This window comes from Leucoraja erinacea, chromosome 8 (assembly GCF_028641065.1).
Source record: "Leucoraja erinacea ecotype New England chromosome 8, Leri_hhj_1, whole genome shotgun sequence".
Classification (NCBI taxonomy): Eukaryota; Metazoa; Chordata; class Chondrichthyes; order Rajiformes; family Rajidae; genus Leucoraja; species Leucoraja erinaceus.
This window is the reverse complement of record NC_073384.1, coordinates 39,306,873-39,330,878: the sequence shown is the minus strand read 5'-3', so window position 1 is coordinate 39,330,878 and position 24,006 is coordinate 39,306,873. Positions and strand designations below refer to the sequence as shown.

The following is a 24,006-nucleotide window of genomic DNA, read 5'->3' as shown; positions in this document are numbered from 1 at the left end:
GCCTAATTGCGGAGCTGGCGGCCTCGGAGCTGGGGCAGCGGCGGCTGGGACAGCGGCAGCGGCGACCAGAACTCGGAGCTGGGCAGCGGCAGAGGCGGCTTTGACAGCGGCAGCCTGGCATCGGAGCTGGGACAGCGGCAGTGGCCGCCCGGCATCGGAGCTGGGACGGCGGCAGCGCCAGCAACAGCGGCGACCTGGCCTCGGAGTGGGGACAGTGACAGCGGCGGCCTGGCCTCGGAGCGGGGGCAGCAGCAGCGGCCACACGGCATCGGAGCTGGAGCAGCGGCAGCGGCGAGCTGGGACAGCGGCGACCAGAACTCGGAGCTGGGGCACGTTCCGGCGGCAGCGGCCACTCGACCCGACCGCAGGCCCAGTGGACGACAGCGGCGGCTGGGACAGCGGCAGCAGCCTCGGCGCAGAGGGAGAAAAAAAAGGGATGAGACAAAGACTTAAGGCTTTTTTACGCCCCTAAAAATTTAGCGCCCGGGGCAACCGCCCCTCTGGGCCCCCCCCCCCCCCACGCTACCCCACTGCCTGCCTGTATGTCTTTGGAGGAAACCGGAGCATCCAGAGAAAACCCACGCGGTTTTAGGGAGAATTTGCAAACTGTACAGCCAGCACCCGTAGTGAGGATCGAACCCCGGTCTCTGGCAGCAACTCTACCGCTCTGCCACTGTGCCGCTCTTTTTTAAAATGCTATCTCTATTTCACACTACATAACTCGATGGGCTGAATGGCCTAATTGTGGTCCTGTGCCTTATGATGTATACATTCTTGCACATTTCAGTTTTAAATGACTGCCTGATCTTGTAACTATGTTCTCTTGTTTTGTGACTCTCACATTTGAGGTAACTTCTCAACATCTACCATCTTGCGCTCTTAGGATCTTATAAGTCTCTATAACAACACCCCTCATAATTCTATACAATAAGATACGTGGAATAAATAATTGGCATAAGAAATTTAAAAAAAAACATGAATCTTTGTACCTGAAACTTACTGCACAATGTGTGTAGTTTACTGAGAAATGATCGCTGCACACCATATGTCTTGTGATTTGCCAGCATAATGTGAGGGTAATACGCATGGTCATATTGCATTAATAGCCCAGCACCAACAGGCAAAGTATGAGGAAAGTTTAATTTCATTTTTTATAAACACAGTAGTCTTTTGTGAAAATCAAAGAGCAAGTTATAATCACTTGATGCAGTGTCAGATTGAAATATGTGAAATAGTTACGTCAATAAACATCAATGTGATACAAATCACACGATCGTTCACAGATTTGTAGACTAAAAAGGGAACTAAAACAAGTTTCCTCTATTGGCAGCAAACAATGATAAACATTTAAATCCCTTCTGGAGCCTTAAAACCCTAGTGTGTCCCAAATCATAATATGTCTCTCATTTTTATGTCCCATTCATGATCATAAATGGGCATTAATATTACCTGCAAACATAAATCCAAGGGCACAGAAAATTATCTGATACGGAAGATCTGTGTATTTTGATGTCTATTAAAATTAGCAGCCATGTATTTATTGTGCCATGTTGTTGAACCAAAACTGCCTCCTGAAGAAGTTTAGTTTATTGTCACGTGTACTGAGGTACAGTGACAAACTTTTTGTTGGGTGATATTCAGTCAGCAGAACGACTATACCTGATTAGAATCGAGCAGTCCAGTGTACAGATATATGCAGGATAAATGTATGTTAATTGTACTTACATTGCGGAAACATTAGTGTTAGTGGCTCATATATTTCAGAGCAAATCACTAATTACCTGGATTGCTGTTGCTTCAAATGTCCTATTGTTAGTTTTTCCTTTAATTTGCTAATTTTGATGTGAAAGCATTTGATGATGAACTGAGCATTTTTTTTGCATTGTGTCTCTTGAGAGAGGTTCAAAATTGGACAAGAGTTATGCTTGGAGAGCCTTACAAACTAAAGTTGTGAAGCAATCAACAAATACTTGAGACTGGAGTTTAATTCTAATGGTTTGGGCTGGATTTAGGGCATGATGGGACAGTATGCTGAACTACTGCACTGTTTTATCTGCACCCTGATTGTTTCTCTGCATAGTTACAGGTTAACTATTAAGATGCAGGCTGCTTTTTGTTTTGCAAATTTACTTGTACCACATCTGTCTTTCCTAGCAGGGTAGGTTTAGTTTTTGTGTAAAGATACAGCGTAGAAACAGGTCCTTTGGCCCACCGAGTCCTTGCCGACCAGCGATCCCTGCACACTAATTGGCCTGTTCCACTTAGGCGACTGCAGGAGACTATTTTTGCGGGTGGTTGCCGGGGAGTCGTGAGGAGTTCCCGCATTCTGGGAACTAGTCGCGGCCTCATTATGGTCGGCGCAAATTTTTCAACATGTTGAAAAATTAGTGGCGACTAGAATGAAGCCGCCATGGAGAATAGCGAGAATTCTCGTGCCGTAAGTGGGTCGCCAGGAGGTCGAAGGTTATCTTACGTTCTCGTAGGTTGTAGCCGGTGCTGACCGGTGAATTTCATTGGCTCATTGAGGGAAAAAGTAAGCAGTAGTTTTCAGAACCAAGGATAATATTAATATTAATGTCCGCCGAGCTTCACAGCTGTGTATCTCTGGCTTCTTTAAAAGTTGTCTCCACTCCTTCTACCCCCTCTCCCCAGCATCTCTGAATAACATGGATAGATGATGTTTGTTCTGGCAATTCATACCTCTTGTCTCCTTTTCATTTCTGGCCTTTGTCCACCCATCTGCAAATCAACCCCCTTCTCCTGTATCCATCCATCACTCACCAGGCTTTATCCCATCTCCATCTTTCTTCTAGCTTATACACCCTCCCCCCTCCACTACAATCAATCAATCTGAACAAGGGCCCTGACCCGAAACATCACCTGGTCATTTTCTCCAAAGATGCTGCCTGACCTGCTGAGTTACTCCAGCACTTTGTTGGTTTTTTTTAAACTGAAGGTTTATAGGGATATGGGCCGGTTGCAAAATAATTCAGAAACTTTCATTTCTTAATTCAAAGGCCTTTGCTGAAGAAATGCATGAAAGAGTCCGTAAGGAATTTTGGGGCTATTCCCCTGAAGAAAACCTGACTGTTACTGATCTGCACAGAAACAAATATGTGGGAATCCGCCCAGCACCAGGGTACCCAATCCAGCCGGATCACACTGAAAAGATAACAATGTGGAAACTGGCTAACGTCGAGGAGAGCACAGGTAACACCCTTCCATCGATAAGATGGACCCTTACATCAGTTTAAGAATTGTTGAATGCAAGAGCAACTAGAAGTGGTAAGAGAGGAGAGGCAGGATAAAGCATGGACACAAGTGAGATTTTTTTATGGTTGGAACAAAGCCAGAAGATATAATACAGATGGATTGAAGAGTTGCGAATTGTGAAGACATAGAATGGAATGTGGGGGGGGGGGGGGGGGGGTGTGAGGGAGAAATGGATGCAAGTCTAGTGGAGGGGGCAAGGGAGTAAGGGGAGGGAGTTGGGGGTTTGTTAGCTGGTATCTAAAATGAGAGAATTCAATGTTCATACCTTAACCAAATTTTTATCAAGTGAATTGTCTAAAAAGGGCTGCATGTTATTTTAATGTTCTATCCAGTTGAAGATTTATGTATTTTGTATTTTCTCCTTCTGGACACGATTGAAAAGATGTATCCTTATTTTCTGCCTAGGAATTGCAATGACAGAATCCTTGGCCATGACTCCCGCAGCTGCTGTCTCAGGGCTTTACTTTTCCAGTACAGAATCTATGTACTTTGCAGTTGGAAAAGTTACTAAGGAACAGGTACGTTTCAATTTTGTTCGGTAGTGTGTAGAGCTCAGGACTGCTCTTTAGTTGTTGATAGGATGGTTCAGTTGCCTGATAACAGCTGGGAAGAATCTATCCCCGAATCTGGAGGTACGCATTTTCACACTTCCGTACCTCTTGCCTGATGGGAGAGGGGAGAAGGAATGACCAGGGTGACGCTCGTCCTTAATTATGCTGGCGGCCTTGCCGAGGCAGCGTGATGTGTAAATGGAGGTTGGTTTTAATGATTTCTTTATTGTCACATGTACCAGGTACAATTTTTGCATACAGCTCAGCAAGACTATCCTGTACAGTCACCCAATTAGTATAATATGCACAGAACAGTCCCCAGAGTCCATATGTAAGAGGCAGCATTTTGTAGTTCCCAGCTGTAGCTGGCCATAAAGGCCCTTTGCAGTCGTTGCCTCCATTCCTGGTCGTCCCTCGATTCAGTGTCCCTCTCCACACCTGGCCCTTGGGCGCTCCGCAGCTGACCTCGAGGGCGCGGAAAGTAAGACCCCCCCCCTCCCCCCCGGTTTTTCTCACTGGGACTTTTGTCCAGTGTCCTTCGCCGTCTCCTACCTCCTCTCCGATTCCCAATCTACAAGGTGAGCAGAGGCCGGGCCTGATGGCCTTCCCTCTCTGGAAGAGCCCAGCCTGCAGTTGGGATACACCTGCACCTCCATGGGCCGAGCCCCACGCTGCTGCAGGACCTCCAGCAGCCCTCTCCACCATCGAAGACCTGCACGGCTGCCCGCCGCCTTTCCACTTACCAACCCTCTGTCCGACTTCCTCCTCTCACGGGGGGAGCAGAGGCCGGGCTTGGCAGCAACTCTCCAGATTTGGTGGCATTAAGATATCAGTGTTTTAATATGGTGAAATAAATAGCTGTTGATTTTCGGGGTTGCTATTTATTGATGATACTGTGGCTGAATGGTGCAGCAATAGAACAAAATTTGGGTACATTCTCAGAAAGAGGGAAAGAACCAAATGAGTCATCTTTCAAGCTGCTAATATAAGACCAGGCAGTACAAGCCTCTGCATGTTATTTTGGGTTTGATAACTGAGGGGAGGAGAATATAATAAACTGTACAGAATGAGAAGTCCTGTGCATATTTGGAGAGCCGGATCAGTTTATGAATATAAAAATGGTAGAACTCAACACCTTGCAAACCAAAGAGAAGTTTGAGCATAAGAATCCCATCTGGTAAGTTTATCTTGGCCATGAAATTATATTACACTTACCGGCTCTGGTAGATACAAACGTAGCCTGCCCAACCTATCCTCAAACCTATTGCAGATATTAATTAGTCTGATAAGCATTCAGTTTGCACATATTGTATTATCCTATTGGATATCCACTTGATCTGCTGTTGTACATTTTGAAATAATTATGTGATGTTGATTTACAGATTGAAGATTATGCAGCCAGAAAGCAGATGAGAATAGAAGATGTAGAGAAATGGCTTGGACCCATTTTGGGATACGATACTGATTCTTGATACGTCAACTATGATTTGTCTCAATTGAGCACAATATGCTATATTAGTATTAAACATTAGGTCTTCCTGCATTTCTTCACTATGGTGTTAATAATGTTACAAAAAGTCTATTTGCAACAGAAATTCTGACCACGGTATTTCTGAACGCAACAGAATTTATGAAACTTCAATGTATTTAAGGATGGAATTAAACAATATAAGAATTTGCTGTTTTTCTCCCCTTTTATTCCACATTGGCCATAATATTCCCAACAGGAAATTTAACTATTTTCACTTGACAAAAGTTAAAAGCCAATATCAATAGGTATATTTTTTTTTTTTATTTCGATGGGTACTCACCTAGGTCCACTTCCAAGAACCTAAGACAAGTGCTGGTACGTATTCTTTTAACAGATCTAATTTTTTTTAAAAGGTGATTATATAAATATCTTGTTATGGTTCATAATCATCAGCATTCATTCTGGACTGTTTATGTTTCTTACTGCTTTCGATTTTCACTGATCGTGTACACTACTGAAGTACTTCATTACTTGGAGCACAGGGTTTAAAATCATGACGGAATAGATAGGATGAATGCAGTATTTTGCCCACCTAGCTGAGAGGAGAGGAAGAGTTAAGAGAAAACAACCACTAGAGTTCCAACTTTGAAAATAACTGATGAATAATGTTAAAAATCTACATGGTTAGAATACGTTTTGTTCCATTACAGGAAAGGATTATTATTGCTATTGATCCTACCTATACATTTCAGAATCTTGTAAAACATACAGCATTGCAGCATTGTTTATAATAGCAACGTTTTAATAGTTTAAACTAGTCCTACCATTAAGTCTCAAAACTCCCTGCCCATCACAACACCAAAAGAATTGATGCATCATTTCTGGACAAGAAGTCAAACATCAAGTATTCCAACATCACTTTATTGGAAATAAAATCCAGTACAATAAAAGAACATTTCACCTGATGTGAGAAAAGGAAAGCAAAACATAAGCACAAAATAATGCTGATAGTTTGAATTCACAATCTTTATTACCATGTCAACAAAAACAAATTCACATTTTTAAAACAAAAATAGCTAATTATTCCAAAGAATTTCACCACAGGGCCTTTATCAACCACCAAAAAAAATGGCTCTGGTATTCCTACTCTATAGATCACATCTTAGAAATGCAAACTTAAGGGTTCACTGAGTAGTTTCAACTAAGTTCCAAACTTGTTTGTCCTTTATTTAAAAAAGTGATTACATTGGAATCAGCACAATGTTCTCCAAACCCGATCAGCTTATGTGCACGAATTTTAAAAAATTGTTGATAAGTTTTAAACATTAATTGCTTACTGTTAATAAGCTGGAATTGTTTTATAGTACCAAAAGACAACCTAGCAGAATACAATATGCGGTCCCCTAAGAGAAATAAAATATGATTTTCATTCTAGCTATTAAGAGAAAAAACAAAATACTAAAAATATGAAAACAGAAACCATTTAGGACAGAGCATCTGTGGAGGAGTTTAGAAGGATGAGGGGGACCTCTTTAAAATTAGCAGAATAATATAATGCCTGGATAGAGTGAATGCGGAAAGGATGTTTTCATTAGTGGCCATAGCCTCAGAATAAAAGAATGAGGAGAGATGAGATTTTTTTTTTTAAGTCAGAGGGTGGTGAATCTGTGGAATTCATTCCCGCAGATGGCTGTGGAGACCAAGTCAATAGATATTTTTAAGGCTGAGATTTACATATTCTTGATTAGTAAGATTGGCATGGGGTTATGGGGAGAAGGCAGGAAACTGGGATTGAGATGGAAAGATAGATCAGCCATGATTGAATGGCGGAGTAGACTTGATATGCCAAAAGGCCTAATTCTGCCCCTAGAACTTATGGAGAGACAAGGTTAGTATTTAAGGTCAATGATCTTACATCAGAATTAGGAAAGGCAAGAAAACTAGCCTATTTTAAGTTGCAGAGAAGGGAAAGGGGTCTGTAAGGTGAAGAATGAAAGATAATATTGTAAATAGTGAGAAGAAAAGAATTGAAGGCTTATTAATGGGAAATTATTGTTTAAGGTGTAAAAAAGACATGAATAGGACAGGAGAAAAGAAACGACGAACATAAATACATACGACAGTTGCAGTGAAGACGAGTGAATTACAGATTGATGAGTCAGTTAGAGACAACCTGGAAAAGCTGATTACCTGAAAATTGTTGATGGAAAATGAACAGGATTCTGTGAACTATTTATATTTTGAATATGTTATTTTTGGATGAACTGTGTTGGTCTATTTTCAATGTGATAAACAGTAGAATGTCTCATTGTTACTCAGTTACTGCAGAATGTAGCAATGAATTAATTGATAAGATGACCAGAAATAAACTGTTCAAAATAATTTCAGTACTTAAATCAGTAGAAAAAATCAAAATCTTAAAATTATTTATCTAAACTTCACATCCACAAGGATAAGTTTTCATTTAAGGCAAAATACATTTTAAACCCAGCAGTTTCTTTCTTGGTACTTCAGCAATTGGCTCTCTCATAATCACTGTAGTTAGTGAAAATAGAACCCCTGGAAGATATGTTTGAATTTAAAAACAGATAAAACACCTGAGCTTTTGTAATTTGTTTGTAGCAGTTTGCTCATCCTATGTTTTCCAATACATATCCTGTTGAAGAGGATATGAGCCAAAAGCCTCTTCATTGCCTCGTGGCATTAATGAAACCCAAGTCCAGAGTTCATTATACTAAGCAAAATTACTTTGCATACAGTTAAGTGACAAGCAGAGTGAGAGGATGGAAATTGTCAAATGATCACACGCAGAAATAGTCACAAGGAGAGCCCATTTTGAACCAGGAGTCTGTTGATTACTGGAATAAAGTTAAAAAAAATAGAAACAGCTGAGGCAGCATCTGTAGAGGGAAAACAGACAGATGGCATTTCGAGTTGGGATCCTTCATCAGACTCTTATCAAAAAACTTTTATTTATTTAGCACTTTGAATGCAGTAAAAGATCGCATGGAAGTTAACTTATTCAATTGTTCTTAAATGCCACAATAGTTCTGTCCATTGTCACAATGAAATTAAAGTTCCAGTGCAACATCGATGCAACCTCACGGACTATATTCTAAACCTGCACAACAACATGTATGCCATTTTCACAATTTGCCACAATTCAGTTTGTGCTCATTCTTAAGTCAATCTTTTTTTCCCCATTGATCTTGTTATTGGTACTGTTAATCCTAGCAAATCTAGGGACAGGGAAATGTCATTCAGTATAGTCTAATACATAATCTGTAATTATCTGTACCATAATTATATCATCTGTACCTCTACACCATTGAGGACCCATTCTAAATCTATCATTAGCTTTAAAATTTATTAATGTAATATCTCACTTTTGTGGGTGGGTGATTTAATGGAATGAAAAAAAAACATACCAATTTCGCTTGATTTGAATTATCCCATCAGAGAAAGGTTTATCACTATGAGGAATGAAATTAAATCTTCACTTGCATCACAATTTCAATTGAGAGTTTGAGTATTTTCTTGTTTCATCTCACCAAAACTACTCTTAAATGCAATCATCATTGCCAGAAAAAAAAGCACACTGCTGCCTTCAATTTTCTGACAACTTAATTTTTTTTTAGATCACAGCTGAAATTGCATAAAACTTCAAGATCTATTCTATATAGAAATGTCTGATAGAATAATAATCCATATAAATAAAACTAAAGAGTTTTAATCAACCAGAGATTACAATTACACACAATAATTCTGGCTTATTTTATACTCTTAACTTTGTGCTAAAAAGTATGAAATCATAAGGGCTTTTGACAGTAGTGATGGGTGCAACACACTAAGTTTTCATGAATTCATTAGACTTCCTGCAATCCCAGTGAATGAGGATGCAAAACACAGCCCAAGGAAGATTAAATCATGTATAGTTTGTGCTTTGCATATGTGGGGAATCAAAGTGGTCAATAAAATCTACACTAACATGGGCCCTTGTGGCTATTTTAGAAAAAAATAATATGTACTGACTTGTTTAAAACTATTATATTTAAGTGCTCATATTTACTAACGTGAGTTTGTTTTTCATCTTAATAAATAATTGAATGATAAATCGGGTAGTGAGAAGTAACCCATTATTTCATTCCTGACTGTGGAGTTTCTGCAGCATTCCCCCAAAACACTGCACAAATATCACTTTATTTTAAATAAAACTTTTATCATTTCAACTTTTCCTAATTTTCCACCCAAACCCCTCAATTACATTTTGGACTACATTTTAAGCCATTGAAATACAAGTTTCTTTAATGCTGCATCTGATAGAGTAGCCAATTAATCGTTTACCTACTTTCTTCATGTTTATGTCCTCTTCTGTCAAAGCCAATCCTAAATGTATTTCAATCACATAAAGAAAATGTAAAACTAAAGTGCTTTGTATTTTGCTATTATTCCTTTTCTCTACAAATATTTATGTTCTTGGATTAAGCTTTAATTTGCTCCTAGATTGTGACATTACCAATACTATGTCAAACACTCTGATTTTTGGACTATTGTAGATGCATTCACATAACTCGTAATTTAGTACAATTTCCTGTTATTTCTGAAGATGTGATACGAGGAATAAGAATATATACTCAAATTACTCATCCTGTAATCAGGAAACACGACATCCTTTGGATATTATAAATACAAAATAGCCTGCAATTTTTTTCCCTTGGAATTTACACAGAATTGCAGCAGAGGAGATGAATTCCCTATTGGAAGGCTTTGTTTAAATCCAATACACTCTCTCATTTTAACTTTTGCCTTTAAAAACATGGAATTCTGTGTGGTTCAGATGAGTGGCAAAATCCAACACGAGACAAGATACCAAATGATTAACCAGAAAAAGACGACCTGTGATCCTTTGTTGTATGAAATAGTTGATCTCCAGCTGGAATGAGGGGCAATGATCAGTGTTCCCAGTAGAAATGTGGTCATCCATTAGGAATGGACTTCAATTAGAGCAACATCAGGTACACTTTGGCAGCATGCAGTTAGGCAGAACAATTACGCAATTTTGGTGAGGTTGCAAACTGCTGCCATTTTCCACAAAAACTGAATTGAGCATGAAATTGTCACAGAAAATAAAAGGAATGAGCTAGGTAGATAATCTGGGTCAAAAGATGAGAGCACCTGGAAGGAACATTTAAACCTTGCCTACTCTTCTCATTGTCGTAAACCATAGCAAGAGCTTGTGACAGATGCATTACTGGGGATCTGCAAACGGTGCAAGATATATGTAGAATGTACAAATTTCCTGAGAGACTTTAAAAGCAAAAAGCAGTACAGGACCATTTTGCACCAGAAAAATTCAGACCTTGCAGAATTGACAGTAATGGAGATTTAAAAAATCTTAACTGGAGGCGGATTTGTTACATTACTCAGCCATGACTATTCAAAAAATAAATTGAGGAGGAAAAAAATTAGAGATTTTGCTCCCATCTATTCAGGAACTAAGTCTGAGCGATTTATACAAAAAGTGCCTAAAATTAGCATTTAATTATTTAAGTATTCTTAAACAATTCTCAGAACCCTGATTAATGATTACATGATGCTCATGTAACAATAGACAGATCATCGAACGAGATTTATTTTTAAGGATGGCGGGGTGTGTGTAGAAGGGAATTGTTGGTGGAAAGATACAAGCAGTTCTTTGTGAATCATACTCATCGAGGAAGACAGCAAAGGTTAATTGCATGCGAGTTCTCTTCGAATCCAGAGCGATCACTAGATCTGAAGAACCAAGCTGGCTGCAGAAATATTGTCACCACCACCAACGGTCTGATACACCTCAGTACATACCAGCACTGGAGCAACACAGATCTCATAATCATGCTCTTCCCAACACGATACAGGTCGATTTTCTTTGAGTGGAATTTTCTTACTCCCTTGCTCACGACTCACAGAAAAAGAATCATCCATGATCAACTTTGCTTTGGTGGGGTCAATATTTGGTGAGCCGCAAACATGTCGGTTTGCAGTTAATGAAGCTTTGGCAGTTGCTGACATGGTGTTCCTCCAAAAGGACCCTTTGGCAATAATGATTGCTTGGAAAGCAAGAGTATGAACATGCAGTCGTGTGAGCTTGTGTTGTGTGCCCATTATCTCCTGAGAATTTAAGATGCGATAAACGTCCCGCATTTGATCGAGTATACTTGCCACTCTTGGATAAGGATCGGACAGAACAGTGATGTTGGCCCCCTTTAACATGCTGAGCAGATTGGGTAACTCCTGTTCATTCATCCCTAGAGAGTCTACGTTAGTGATGATGTATGTGAAAAGATTGTTCAGAAGCGTGTCATCCACAAAGGAGGCCATTTCAAAATGGATTCTAGTGGTGCTGTCAACTGATAGCATGAGGTCCCGGAGCAATTTTAGCCGCTCTTCAAGTTGACCTGTTACCAAAATAATTTTGATAGTTAGCTACAATAGTAAATTATCGGGGAAAGGTAACATGAGATTAGAACTGAAGTAACTATTTTCAGTCCTTGCAATAAATTTAGTAAGGGTACCCGAGTTAGATCTTTACCACACTAAATTAGAATTGTAAGCATCCCACCAAAAGAAAAAAAAGGTAAGAAAATTACATAACAAATTATACAAAATACTGTGCATTATGCAAAAATTAATTATCTTCCAAATCTTGCTTTGACCAACTCAATGAGCCTTTTAATCTTCTATTATTTTGTTTATTTGCAACTCCAGCATATTTTATGAGAAATATGACCAAAAACTGAACTCGTCATCATTCACATATAGACCAGTACTGACAACAAAAATATTCAACCTGGGAACAGCTTTGAAATTGACATTTCATGTATAAGATTAAGTTTAAATAGACTGAAACTATTCAAGAGTTGGGAAAAGGGTCACTCAGTCAGCCTCTGAAAACAACTCACTGACAAATGTTAACCCTCAAGAAAATAAATCAAAAATATTCCCCCCCCCCCCCAAATAGAATGAAACCTCAATAGCCCAACTGTTTGCTCCCAGTTGAACTAATTTCATCCTGTGCCACATGCCTTTGGGAGGAAACCAGAGCACCTGGAGGAAAGTAATGCGGTCACAGGAAGAACGTGCAAAATCTACACAGACAGCACCCGAGGTCAGGATCGAACCCAAGTTCAAGCTGGAGCTGTGTAGTAGCAGCTCTACCAGTTACCATTTCCTAAATTACTGTGATTTAGACTCAAGTCACGTTTTAAAAATCCTTCAGTTAATATTTGATTCAAATGTTAATACTTTCATACTTCTGAAGATGTTTGATAGTTTTGATAGAGGTCAAAATTCACCCTTTGGTTATGTCTTCAGTCAAAACCTCTCAAGAATATTCTGGGTGTGGCCTTTGCACAACACTGCCTGAAAGTTAGTCACCACAGAGAGTTCACACCAACACAAGAGTACAGAGGGCCTGGAGGATTTCCCCTCTGCATCCAGCCCAGTAAGTGGATCTACCACAATCTATCTCCAGGAATTAGATCAGGTTCATGCTGGGCAAAAGAGATGCGAAAGTACACAAACGTTGATGGCGGTGTGGGATGTGAGAAAGGGCGTCACAGCCCACAGCAGAATTAGAGATGAGATGCAAAGTTTGCAATGGGAGATGGAATGTAATCTGGACAAGTGTGAGGTGACACATTTTGCAAACCAAGTCAAATTAGGGCAGGATATACACAGTAAATAGTAGATGCAAAAGAATGTTGATGAACAAAGAGACCTCTGTGTTCCCCGAAATTTGCAACACAGATGTATGGTGTGCTTGCATTCATAGGTCAAGGCAGAGGATATAAATTAGCAACTTTACAAAATCCTGGTTAGACTGCACTTTGGAGTAGTGTGTGTCGGAAGGATGTGGTTGCAATGAAGGAAGTGCAAAGATGATTTGCCAGGATGTAACCTGGAATGGAGGACTTTAGTTATGGTATAGGTTGGATTTGATTTCCCTGGAACAAAGGAGGCTGAAGGATAACCGGATAGGGGAGATATAAAACTACGAGGCATATTTTCTCTTTCAATGTCAAATCATTCTTAGAAGCAAAAGTAATGTGGCACTAATCAGCAATGGAAGTTAAGAAGGGTTTGAAAGCAACGTCTTGGGAGATATTTATCAAAATTGACTTGCAAAAGAGGAGGGTATTATAAAGTTTTTCAGAACAGAACTAAAACTTCAGATCTTTTGGTCAAAGTTAGAACAGGGGTGAAAAGGACAGTGGCACTATGCAGCTAAGAAAGTAAACAGCAAGAATTTAGGGAAGCAGATTAAGATTTTAGTATGATCTTTGAAGGAACCCAATCGAAACGTCACCTATTCATGTTCTCCAGGGATGCTGACATACTCACTACTCACTAAGTAACTCCAGCACTTTGTGTCATTAAGATTTTAAAATTTGCTTTTGGAGAAACAGAGCCAGTTAAAGGTGGGGACGCCAGCAGTGAGAGGGGAGTAGTATGAGCATCAAATATTGAATGCAAAGAGTTATGGTTTGCTTATGCCTAATTAAGTACATGCCGTATCTCAGAGGAGCAATCTTATCAGTCCCATTACAATGTAGACATGATCCTTCGGTGTCTAACAGCGCCAGAGACCCGGGTTCGATCCCGACCACGGGTGCTGTCTGTACGGAGTTTGTAAGTTCTCCCTCTGACCTGCGTGGGTTTTCTCCGGGTGCTCCGGTTTCCTCCCACACTCCAAAGACGTGCGGGTTTGTAGGTTAATTGGTTTCGGTAAAGATTGTAAATTGTCCCCAGTGTATGTGTAGGACAATGTTAGTGTGCGGGGATCGCTGGTTGGTGCGGATTCAGTGGGCCGAAGGGCCCGTTTCCGCGCTGTATCTCTAAACTAAATTAAATTATTCTCTCTCATAGATACGGGTGACAGTCAAAATCGTTATGCCAGGGTGGAAAAATCAAATATTGAAGAGATTAGCTTTAAGGTGATTTAAAGTTTAAAGGTGGTGAATGCCTGGAATACTGGTGGTTGAGGCAGATACGTAAATGGCATTTAAAAGACTTTCAGATAGGCATATGAATATGCAGGGTATGGAGGGATATGAGTTATATGCAGGTTGGTAAGTGATGGCATCATGTTTGGCACAGACATTATGCGCCAAAGGACCTGTCCTTACGCTGTACTGTTCTATATTCATGTCCATCAATTCCCCTTTCATTCTTTTAACACTTGACCAACCTACTCAACCTACCAACACATCTTTGGGATGCAGGAGGAAACCTGAGCCACCTGGCAGAAACTCACAGAGCCTTAGAGAATTTGTAAACTCCAGAGACAACATCCAAGGTTGGTTTTGAACTCGAGTCTCTGGAACTACACCACCTGGAGTACTCAAGTGACAAAGATGTAAATAAATATTTCAGTGAAAGTTCGAGATGGTGAAGTTACAAAGATGGAGTAAACCCCTGTAGCGATCCAGGAAATTAGATCTTCAGTTTATGATGCCACACAAATATACTACCATGCTCAACGATAGAGTTAATGCAGAATTGCTGGCAGAGAGATAGCAACCAACTACTCCGGATAAGGGTCTTGAGCCGAAACGTCACCCATTCTAAGTTACTCCAGTATTTTATGTCTATCCTCAGGAAAGGAAGCTGTGGTGGTCACATGCAACAAGACAGACGGAATTAGCTATAGGCTGGCAACATTAGCACCACACAGCTGTGAAAGAGAGATGCAAAGAGAAAGAAGGGGATTAATTAGACAAGACAAACACAGGGCAACAGATGGGCACAGAAAGAGAACCAAACACCTCTTGATATTTCTAGGGCCATTGTTACATTTGACTAGAATTTTAAATATTTCAACCACGTAAATGCTTTGGCGACAAGTTCAAGTCTGAGATTTTTTTTCCTCAATGCCTCTCCACTACCCACAAGCCAGAAATCAGGAATGTGATGGAATTCACTCTCTGAAAGAGTGCAAGTCCAACAACACTCAGACAGCTCGGTACCATTCAGGGCACACCACTCATGCACCACCTGCCCTGCACAGGCACCTTGCGTTTTAGCGCATTTGATTTATGAGTTTTTGAAATAACTTGCTTGTTCCATCAATACCAAAACTTGTTTGACATGCTGGTATTTATGGAATAATGTGCTCAAATTTCTCTCAACCTTTGTATTTTTGCATGTTTGATTGCTATTGCTAATGAAGATGATCTCATGACCAGACAATCACCTCTGTTTCCAACTCCATAGTTACCGACCAATCTGCTGAGGACGACCGATCATTTTCCAATCTGTTCGCCGCTTCTAGAAAAGTATACAACGGCTTTGAATGGTGCATTACTGCCACTGGGGGCAGTTCTTTCCCTCTAGTGAAAGTGTTTAATCTAACCTTGGAGATAATAGTATATTTGACTGTATAGAGGCCATAATTGAAAATAAAAGCAGAAACTGTCACTGCTGGTAGTGCTGGCTATGATTTGCCATTATTAAAACGCTACAATTTAAGAAATATCTGGAATTTTGTAAATCCAAAGATCATTGTATTAACATGCATCTCCAATTCAGCTAACAAAAGCAGCATTACATGCAGATCAATTATGTACTTGCATTTTATTTGTTGCAAAACATGGAATTGATAGCTTTTTCTGCAATATCACATTACTTGTAAGATCTCTATTTTGCCATTTTGAGAGCGTATGTCCTCACCAAATGAATTGCAACCTTCAAAGCGCAATAAATCATTTGATATTTCAATTTGAGGGTAAATATATGTGCATAAAAACCCAATCACACAGAATGGTTGAATATAATTATTTTTGAAGTAATGTCTAAACAAATAAATACAAATGTATTATTTTTCTTTAAATAATTTAACAATTAAATCATGCACCAATTAACTGGTTACAGTTGACTTTTATCCCACCGTTCAACTGGCACTTATCTCACTAACTCATTCCAAAATACTGCTGATGTAGTTATACAACGATACTGGAAGATGAGCAACAGTAGTTTTATACCTATATAGGTTTTTGGACCATATTTACCAGTTGGCAAGCAGCTTATCTCTCCTTAGTCAAGTCAAAGATGTCTGGTCAGAAGCTTGGAAGGACAGGGATAATAACTTTCAAAACAGCATTCCTTTATTTTGACCATGTGCACTGATCTGGTACAGTGGTAATATCTAGGAACTTGAAGGCCTTCACCATCTCTACAGCAGATGAAGACTTTGAAGAAGGGTATCAACCCAAAACATCACCCATTCCTTTTCTCAAGACACTGTCCGTCCCGCTGAGTTAGTCCAACATTTTGTGTTTATCTCTGGTGCAAACCAACATCTGCACTTCCTTCCTACACATTAAGGGTGAGGTTATTATCCCAACACCATGACACAGGATTCTCAATCTCTGTTATACTTTGTCTCATCACGTTTAGATCTGGCCTAAAATAGTGGTATCATCTGTGGATTTAAAGGTCGAGTTGGCATTGTATTTGGCCTTACAGTCATGGGTGTACAGGGAGTAGAGCAAGGGGACTGAGCAAAGCAACTTAAGAAGCACTGAGGATTGGGGTGGAGGAAATGTTATGACCAATTCTAACCAATCTTCAATAGGGCCGATGTTAGAGCTATTGGGTGCTAGTCGTTGAGACAAATGGCATATGAGCCCATTTAAATTTCTGACGCAAAATAATGTATTCCTGAAACTGAATGAGGCCAAAGAAATCACACTGGTGGTCAAATGGCACAAAAGCAAAAACTTAACAGGTACAATACTACAACATATTGTATAGTAACGTAGCATGCGTCTAATTCCAATGTTTGTGCTAGCCATCCTCAGTTCAAAGGAGATTAGTCTTGAATTTGTCATCACCCTACACTAACAGCGTCAATTTCAAGGCTGAATCTGTATATACCGAATCATGAAACTGACCATTGGTGCATAAAAAGAGTACAGAACAGGAACATGCCCTTCGGCCCACAAATGTCTGTGCCGAACTTGATGTCAATTTAAACTAATCTTCTCTCTATGTGCATGATCCATATCCCTCCATTCTCTGCACATTCATCTACTTGAACATCCCAGCAAGTATTAGAGATATGAGCACAGAATAGTGGGATCTGGATTAGAATCATACGTAGAATGATTGAAGGAATATTTGATTGAGAAAGTCTTGAAAGAATAAATATTAAAGGAATTTGATAATATGTCTGTAAAGGGAATTATGAATGATGGGGGAAATATTTTAATACTTAGACATTGTTACCCAGTGAAATCAACATTTATTTGAATATTAAACATAAAATACAGCAGTAACATAAATATTAATTGAGGTATGAATCGTGACAAACTATATTTTCAGATATGTACCCTGACATTCCATAAACAATTAGAAAAAAAAAAATTAAAACAGCAGCGTTTAAAGAAACGTATTTTGCACTCACCTGGTCTAAATGGAAAATTATCCATCATCTGAAGACCACCAACTACCAGAAGGGATGGATTGAACTGTTTAAATTGAGTCTGAAAGTCTTCCAGTGACTCTAAAACTGGATTGGATATGTCGCTATGGACTATGAACCTAAAAATTAAAGATTTTAGCAGTTAATCTGCCAACTTGTCACATTAAATAAAATGAGCATACCTAGAACCCATGGGAGGAAAATTTGGAACTGCTACAGCATACACACGCAACCGCACATAAAAATCACCATACGTGAGAGTAATCATTTCTTGGCCCACATGCAAATTCAAACATGCTTCACATTAAAATACTAAGTCCATCTGAACTTCTGCATTGATGACCAAATTTCTATATTCATTTTTCCAGAGCGCAATTGCCATTGGAAAGGTAGTGGTGAGCCACCTTCAACTGCTGCAGTTGCCCGAGAAGGTGCACTGAGAAAGGGAGTGTGTTGATAGAGATAGAAGAGTGAAGTGAAGTGAAGAGTGAACACAAGTTAAGAGTGTTTTATTGTCATACGTTCCAGATAGGACAATGAAATTCTTACTTGCTGCAGCACAACAGAACATGTAAACATAGTACACAGAAAAAAAAAGTTCAGTGTGTGTATATATATATATATATATATACACACACACATATTCAATAAATAAACAAATATAGTGCAATGATAATAATTGTTATAGTGATGGGGAAAATTTAATACTTAGACATTGTTTCCCAGTGAAATCAATATTTATTTGATAATTACAATCCTAGATTCTCTAGTCTTTATTTATAACTAATTTTAGTTTTAGTTTTTAAGATATAGCATGGAACCAGGGCCTTCGGCCCATCGTCCAACCATTGGTCACCAAGTCACACTAATTCTATATTATCACAAACTCACACATCTTTAGGACATGCAGGGAAACCGGAGCACACAGAGGAAACACATGCGGTCGCAGGGAGAACATGCAAATTCCACACAAAAGCACAAGTGGTCAGGATCAAACCCGGGTCTTTGTCATGCTCCAATCCAAACAACAGCTTGGTGAATCTCTTTTGCATCCTCTCCAGTACATCCTTGGGCTCCAAGATCTCTGTTCCTACGTAATTCCCAGGATCTGCCTTTATTATGTATATTATACCCTCAGTCGTCCTTCTAAAATGCACTGCCTCACATTTTTCAATACAAAATTTCTGCTGCTAGATTGCTGCCCAATTTACAAACTCAACTATAGCATTCTCTAGCCGAAGACAACCTTGTTCACAATCAGACTGAAGAAGGGTCTCAACCCGAAACTTCACCCATCCCTTCTCTCTAGAAATGCTGCCTGACCCGCTGAGTTACTCCAGCATTTTGTGTCTACCTTCGATTTAAACCAGCATCTGCAGTTCTTTCGTACACATTTTGTTCACAATCAACATCACTATCAATTTTCATGCCATGTGAGCTTATATTCACATCCAGATCATCTATGTAGATAACAAACAGCAAGGGTCCCAGCACCAATCCCTAGGGTACAACACTGGTTACAGGTTTTCAATTGCAGAAGCAGCACCCAAGTTAAGATTGACCCTCTCGCTCAGTCAATTTCAGACCTAATTGGACAAATTGCCCTGGATCCCATGGATTCTTACCTTTTGGATCAGTCTCCCATGTGGGACCATGTCACTCTCACTTAGCCAATCTCTGCCATCCAGGAGGATGAGGGCATTAGGGACAGGCTCCCATCCAAGTTACACATCATCTTGACCGAGAAATACGTTTTTAATTGTTCTGTGTCTCAGTCCAAATCCAGATACTTTCTGCCCAACTACAATATTTTCCATTATCAGTGGCAATTTGTTACTGGCAATAAATACTGATCTCGCAAGAGTCACCTAGATCCCAAAAGTAAATTAAAAGAATATTCCACAGAAGTATCAGAATATTGCAAAACCAGAAGGGAAAATATTGGGACTTAATGAAAATTACGACTTTCTGATATAAATGTCTCTGCAGATATTTTAAGACATACTCTTTTACTTTGCAAGCATTGGTGTGTAAACAGAATATGGATTACTGGTATTTGCTCTATACAACAATATTTTATAATAGCTATGTGATCATTTAGTCATTTGTCCTGCATCAATTGACTATTGATTGTGCCATATACCTGTTTGCTCTTCTTGACACTAGTTGTCCCCATTTGGAACCAGATGAATATTCCAGGATAAGATGAATGTCAGTTTCATCCACTGGCTTGCTTGTCACTAGAAGGGATTAAAAAAAACATTTGAAGTGTGGCATTGATCAAGCCATTGAACACAAAATAAACGGAACACCATTAAAGGACTTACACCAGTTGTACCTAAGATTTTCCAGTTTCATCCATTATCAGTAGCTGAACTATACATTCTCGTTTGTAAGAATAGATGCTAACGTTGGTCAAAAGAATGGCAAGGTTTTCTGATCTCCAGTTTTTAGTCTTTGCAAGATCAATTTGATAAACAGCAAAACATTGGGGGGAAAAAGACACAAAGTGCATAAACTCGCAGGTCAGGCAGCATCCCTAGAGAATGGATAGGCGATGTTTCAGGTCAGGACTGAAATGGGTCCCGACCTAAAACGTCACCTACCCATGTTCCCCGGGGATGATGCCTGACCTGCGGAGTCACTCCAGCACTTTGTATCTTTTATTGTAAACCAGCATCTACAGCTCTTCATTTCCATAGCAAAACACAGGAATTACTTATTAGTACCACAGGCTTGAAGTGTCTGCACAACTAAATTAACCCTCAGCATCAGATATCGAATGGACTGTATAAGGTATGTTGGGGGAAATTATGAGAAAAATTGAGTAAAAAGCACCAGACTACCAACCACTAATGAGCACCTCAAAGTCACCAAAGAACAGTTCTTCATCAACAGATTGATGCAGGAAAGTTAAGAAAAAGATAAAGCCAAAGTCTTATCCTGTTAATAAATTAGCATGAGATATGTTTAAAAAGTCTCAACCATCCCCCCATCCCCCCCCCACTCCTCCAAAACTGGGTTAGATGACAAGATTAAATGGACAATAAAACCCAAGCACTGTGGCTTTTCTGTTATTATCCAAATGGAAATATTTCTACAAATAAAAAAATGCCAAGCAGCACAGAGTGTCAATGAAAGATGCAACTCTTAAGTTTGTTGTTTTGGTAGAACTTTTGAATATACACAGAACATAGAAATGCACAGCACAGCACAAGAACAAGCTCTTTGGCCCACAACGTTTGTACCAACCATGATGTCAAGTTAAACTAATCTCCTCTGTTTGCATTATCCATACCCCTCCATTCCCTGCACAGCCATTTCTACACATTTGATTGTTATACCTCAAATAAAAGGAAGGTTTTGATCAGTGAAATAAGCTCTCAATACCAGCCTGTCTTTACTTCCAAAATGAAGTACTTCAACATCAATCTCAGCTGTTGATCCACACTGTACTCAAGTGTTTTCGCTCGTCATTGATATTCTCTGGATCTCGATCATCGATCCATATAACTTCAAACTCCAATCAACGTGCACAAGCTCCTTCAACAAAATTTCCTTCAACCTTATAAGCCCTCTCTAAACTGTTCCTAAAACTCCTGATGACAAAAAATGGTAGCGACTCGGTGCTATCTTTTGGAACTTTTCAAAAGCTCTCCATCTATTGCGATCTTAAAAAATTTCAAATCAAATTTTCTATTATTCATCTAATTTCTCAATTCCAAGGACACAACACTTTTTCTTGAATGCAAATTAGACGCAGGTTTGGACGCTGATAAGTGAAGGTGTTCTCTAAGTTGTTGATGTAAAAATTGCTTTTCCTACATCATGGAAATGAACAACCCAAATATTAGTTTATTGGCACAAACCGGTTACATGCTCTTGAAGGACTTCAATGAGGTCAGGCGTTAGACGGCTCCCCATGAGCACTTCACATCCTTCCTGTGCGAGACGATTTGCCATGACTGGTGCATTTCCACCCAACGACCATCGTACTCGAGGAAGACCTTGAGTGGCTTTCACCAGTTTACGAAACAGTGTCCCATTGGAAATAAAGCGCCTGAAAATAACACCAGGAATCTATGAATAACAATTACTGTGAATACGATTACAGCAATTTAAAACTAACTAGAAAATAAACTTGCCCAAAGTATCTGCTAACTCGAAATAGCTAACCAAGAATCATTATCCCCAGATCTTAAAAAAGTTATCTTGAAAAATACCACCTCCTGCTGTTACAGCAATTTAAACAAGGTAAATACATTCTAAAGCTACAACTCTGTTATTTACCCCTTCAAGTAATTGAATTAACCAACTAAATTCTTCATTTTAAAAATTCCTAATTTTTAAGGGGACACGAAGGGCAGAAGGCCATTTGGAAAAATGGGCTGAAAGATGGCAGATGGAGTTTAATGCTGATAAATGTGAGGTGCTACACCTTGGCAGGACAAATCAAAACAGGACGTACATGGTAAATGGTAGGGAATTGAAGAATACAGTTGAACAGAGGGATCTGGGTATCCCCATAGTTCCTATCCCTCATATAGATCTGGTAAAAAAGCTTTTGGTATGCTCCTTTCAAAGCATTGATATTAAAATTGTACAAGGCACCTCCCAAATCTGGAGTATGGTGTACAATTTTGGTCGCCAAATTATAGGAAGGATGTCAACAAAATAGAGAGAGTACAGAGGAGATTTACTAGAATGTTGCCTGGGTTTCAACAACTAAGTTACAGAGATAGGTTGAATCACGTTAGGTCTAAGAAGGTTAAGGGGGGACCTGATAGAGGTCTTTAAATGATGAGAGGGATAGAATTGTTCTCTGTTTTTACAATTTTCGAGAATAGGGAAGATCAAACAAGAGGACCTTCAGAATTAAGGGACAGAAGTTTAGGGGTAATATGAGGGGGATTAACGCAACTAAAATGAGCTCTGGAAGTGGTGAGGCAGGTTCATTGGTTTTCATTTAAAAATTCCTATGGATTTTGGAGGGTTATGGTACGAGGCAGGCACGGGGAAAAAATTTGGGCATGGACTTGTAGGGGCAGAGATGGCCTGTTTCCGCTCAGGTTATATAAGTAGCTCAGCGCAGGCAACACAGAGTCCATGCAAACCATTCATCATCCGTTCACACTAGTTCAGTGTTATCCCACTTTCTCATCTATTTCCTATACATTAGGGGCTATCTACAGAGGCCTATTAGCCTACAAACTCTTCATATCTTTGGGATGTGGGAGGAAACCGAAGCACCCAGAGGAAACCCATGCTGTCACAGGAAGAACACGCAAACTTTACACAGACGGCACCCGAGGACAGGATCAGACCCGGGTCACTGGCGATATTATGTTGCTCTATTGTCCAATTACACTGATGTTTTCATCATCGCCAAGATATATTTTTGTTACAACAACCAAGTACACATTTAATTTAGTAAGTCTCATTCATGTAATTTCCTTACTCTGATGCAGCTCCTGAAGGAAAGAAGTATGCAAAGCTTTCAGCCAATTGTTCCTCTGATGTGATGTAATTATGGTGCACAGGATTCCTGCTTGGCTTGATGCCCGCTTTGTTAAGGAGAGCAATTCCATCTGCAACAATATCAAGACAGCCTCCAAAACCTACAGCAAGACCATAGGGGAAAAAAAGAGATGATTAGTAAAATTTAGCAAATGCAGCACCTAAAATAACATTCCTCAGGTAGATACACAAAGAGCCGGAGTAACTCAGACGGTCAGGCAGCATCTCTGGAGAAAAAGGGTTTGAAGAAGGGTCCTGACCAAAAAAGTCACCCATCCTTTTTTTACAGAGATGTTGCCTGACGCGCTGAGCTACTCCAACACTTTGTGTCTATCTTTGTTATGAACCAGCATCTGCAGTTCCTTTCTACACAATATTCATCAGGTACTCAGGGAAATCCCAAAGTCTACTGTGAAACAGTTCTTTGAAACACACAAGCTTGAGGGACAAGATAATCTCAGTTTAGTATCTCACCTGAAAGAAATCACCACCTTTAGTGTAGCTCTATTATTTCTTCATGACAAACTGCAGAGGTATGTCACATCTAAGGATTTTTGTTGTAAAGTGATATTTGAATCAACCAACTTTGGGCTCAAAAGTAATGCAATGTATGTAGTCATGTGCCTTCATTTTGATAAGCTGCGGGTCGTGCAAGGTATAGTGCAAGAATCGCAACAGATACAAAGATCTGGCATCATTCCCAGGCTGGGTTCAAAGACATTGGCCTGAGG

The 24,006-nt window shown here is 39.6% G+C and overlaps 2 protein-coding genes across 2 annotated transcripts in view; one reads left to right on the top strand and one right to left on the bottom strand.

The window, feature by feature from the left end:
* Positions 1 to 5,499, top strand: part of mtr (5-methyltetrahydrofolate-homocysteine methyltransferase) — a 68,363-nt gene extending 62,864 nt beyond the window's left edge. The window contains exons 32-34 of the mRNA XM_055640012.1: positions 3,018 to 3,210; positions 3,679 to 3,791; positions 5,207 to 5,499. Of these exons, the coding sequence (XP_055495987.1) occupies positions 3,018 to 3,210; positions 3,679 to 3,791; positions 5,207 to 5,296 (396 nt within the window). The 3' untranslated portion in view covers positions 5,297 to 5,499. The remainder of the gene's footprint in view (positions 1 to 3,017; positions 3,211 to 3,678; positions 3,792 to 5,206) is intronic.
* A 701-nt stretch (positions 5,500 to 6,200) lies between these two features.
* Positions 6,201 to 24,006, bottom strand: part of adpgk2 (ADP-dependent glucokinase 2) — a 28,363-nt gene continuing 10,557 nt past the window's right edge. Inside the window, exons 2-6 of the mRNA XM_055639551.1 lie at positions 23,217 to 23,376; positions 21,628 to 21,818; positions 19,902 to 19,998; positions 17,741 to 17,877; positions 6,201 to 11,732 (exon numbers count right to left, since the gene is read on the bottom strand). Of these exons, the coding sequence (XP_055495526.1) occupies positions 11,065 to 11,732; positions 17,741 to 17,877; positions 19,902 to 19,998; positions 21,628 to 21,818; positions 23,217 to 23,376 (1,253 nt within the window). The 3' untranslated portion in view covers positions 6,201 to 11,064. The remainder of the gene's footprint in view (positions 11,733 to 17,740; positions 17,878 to 19,901; positions 19,999 to 21,627; positions 21,819 to 23,216; positions 23,377 to 24,006) is intronic.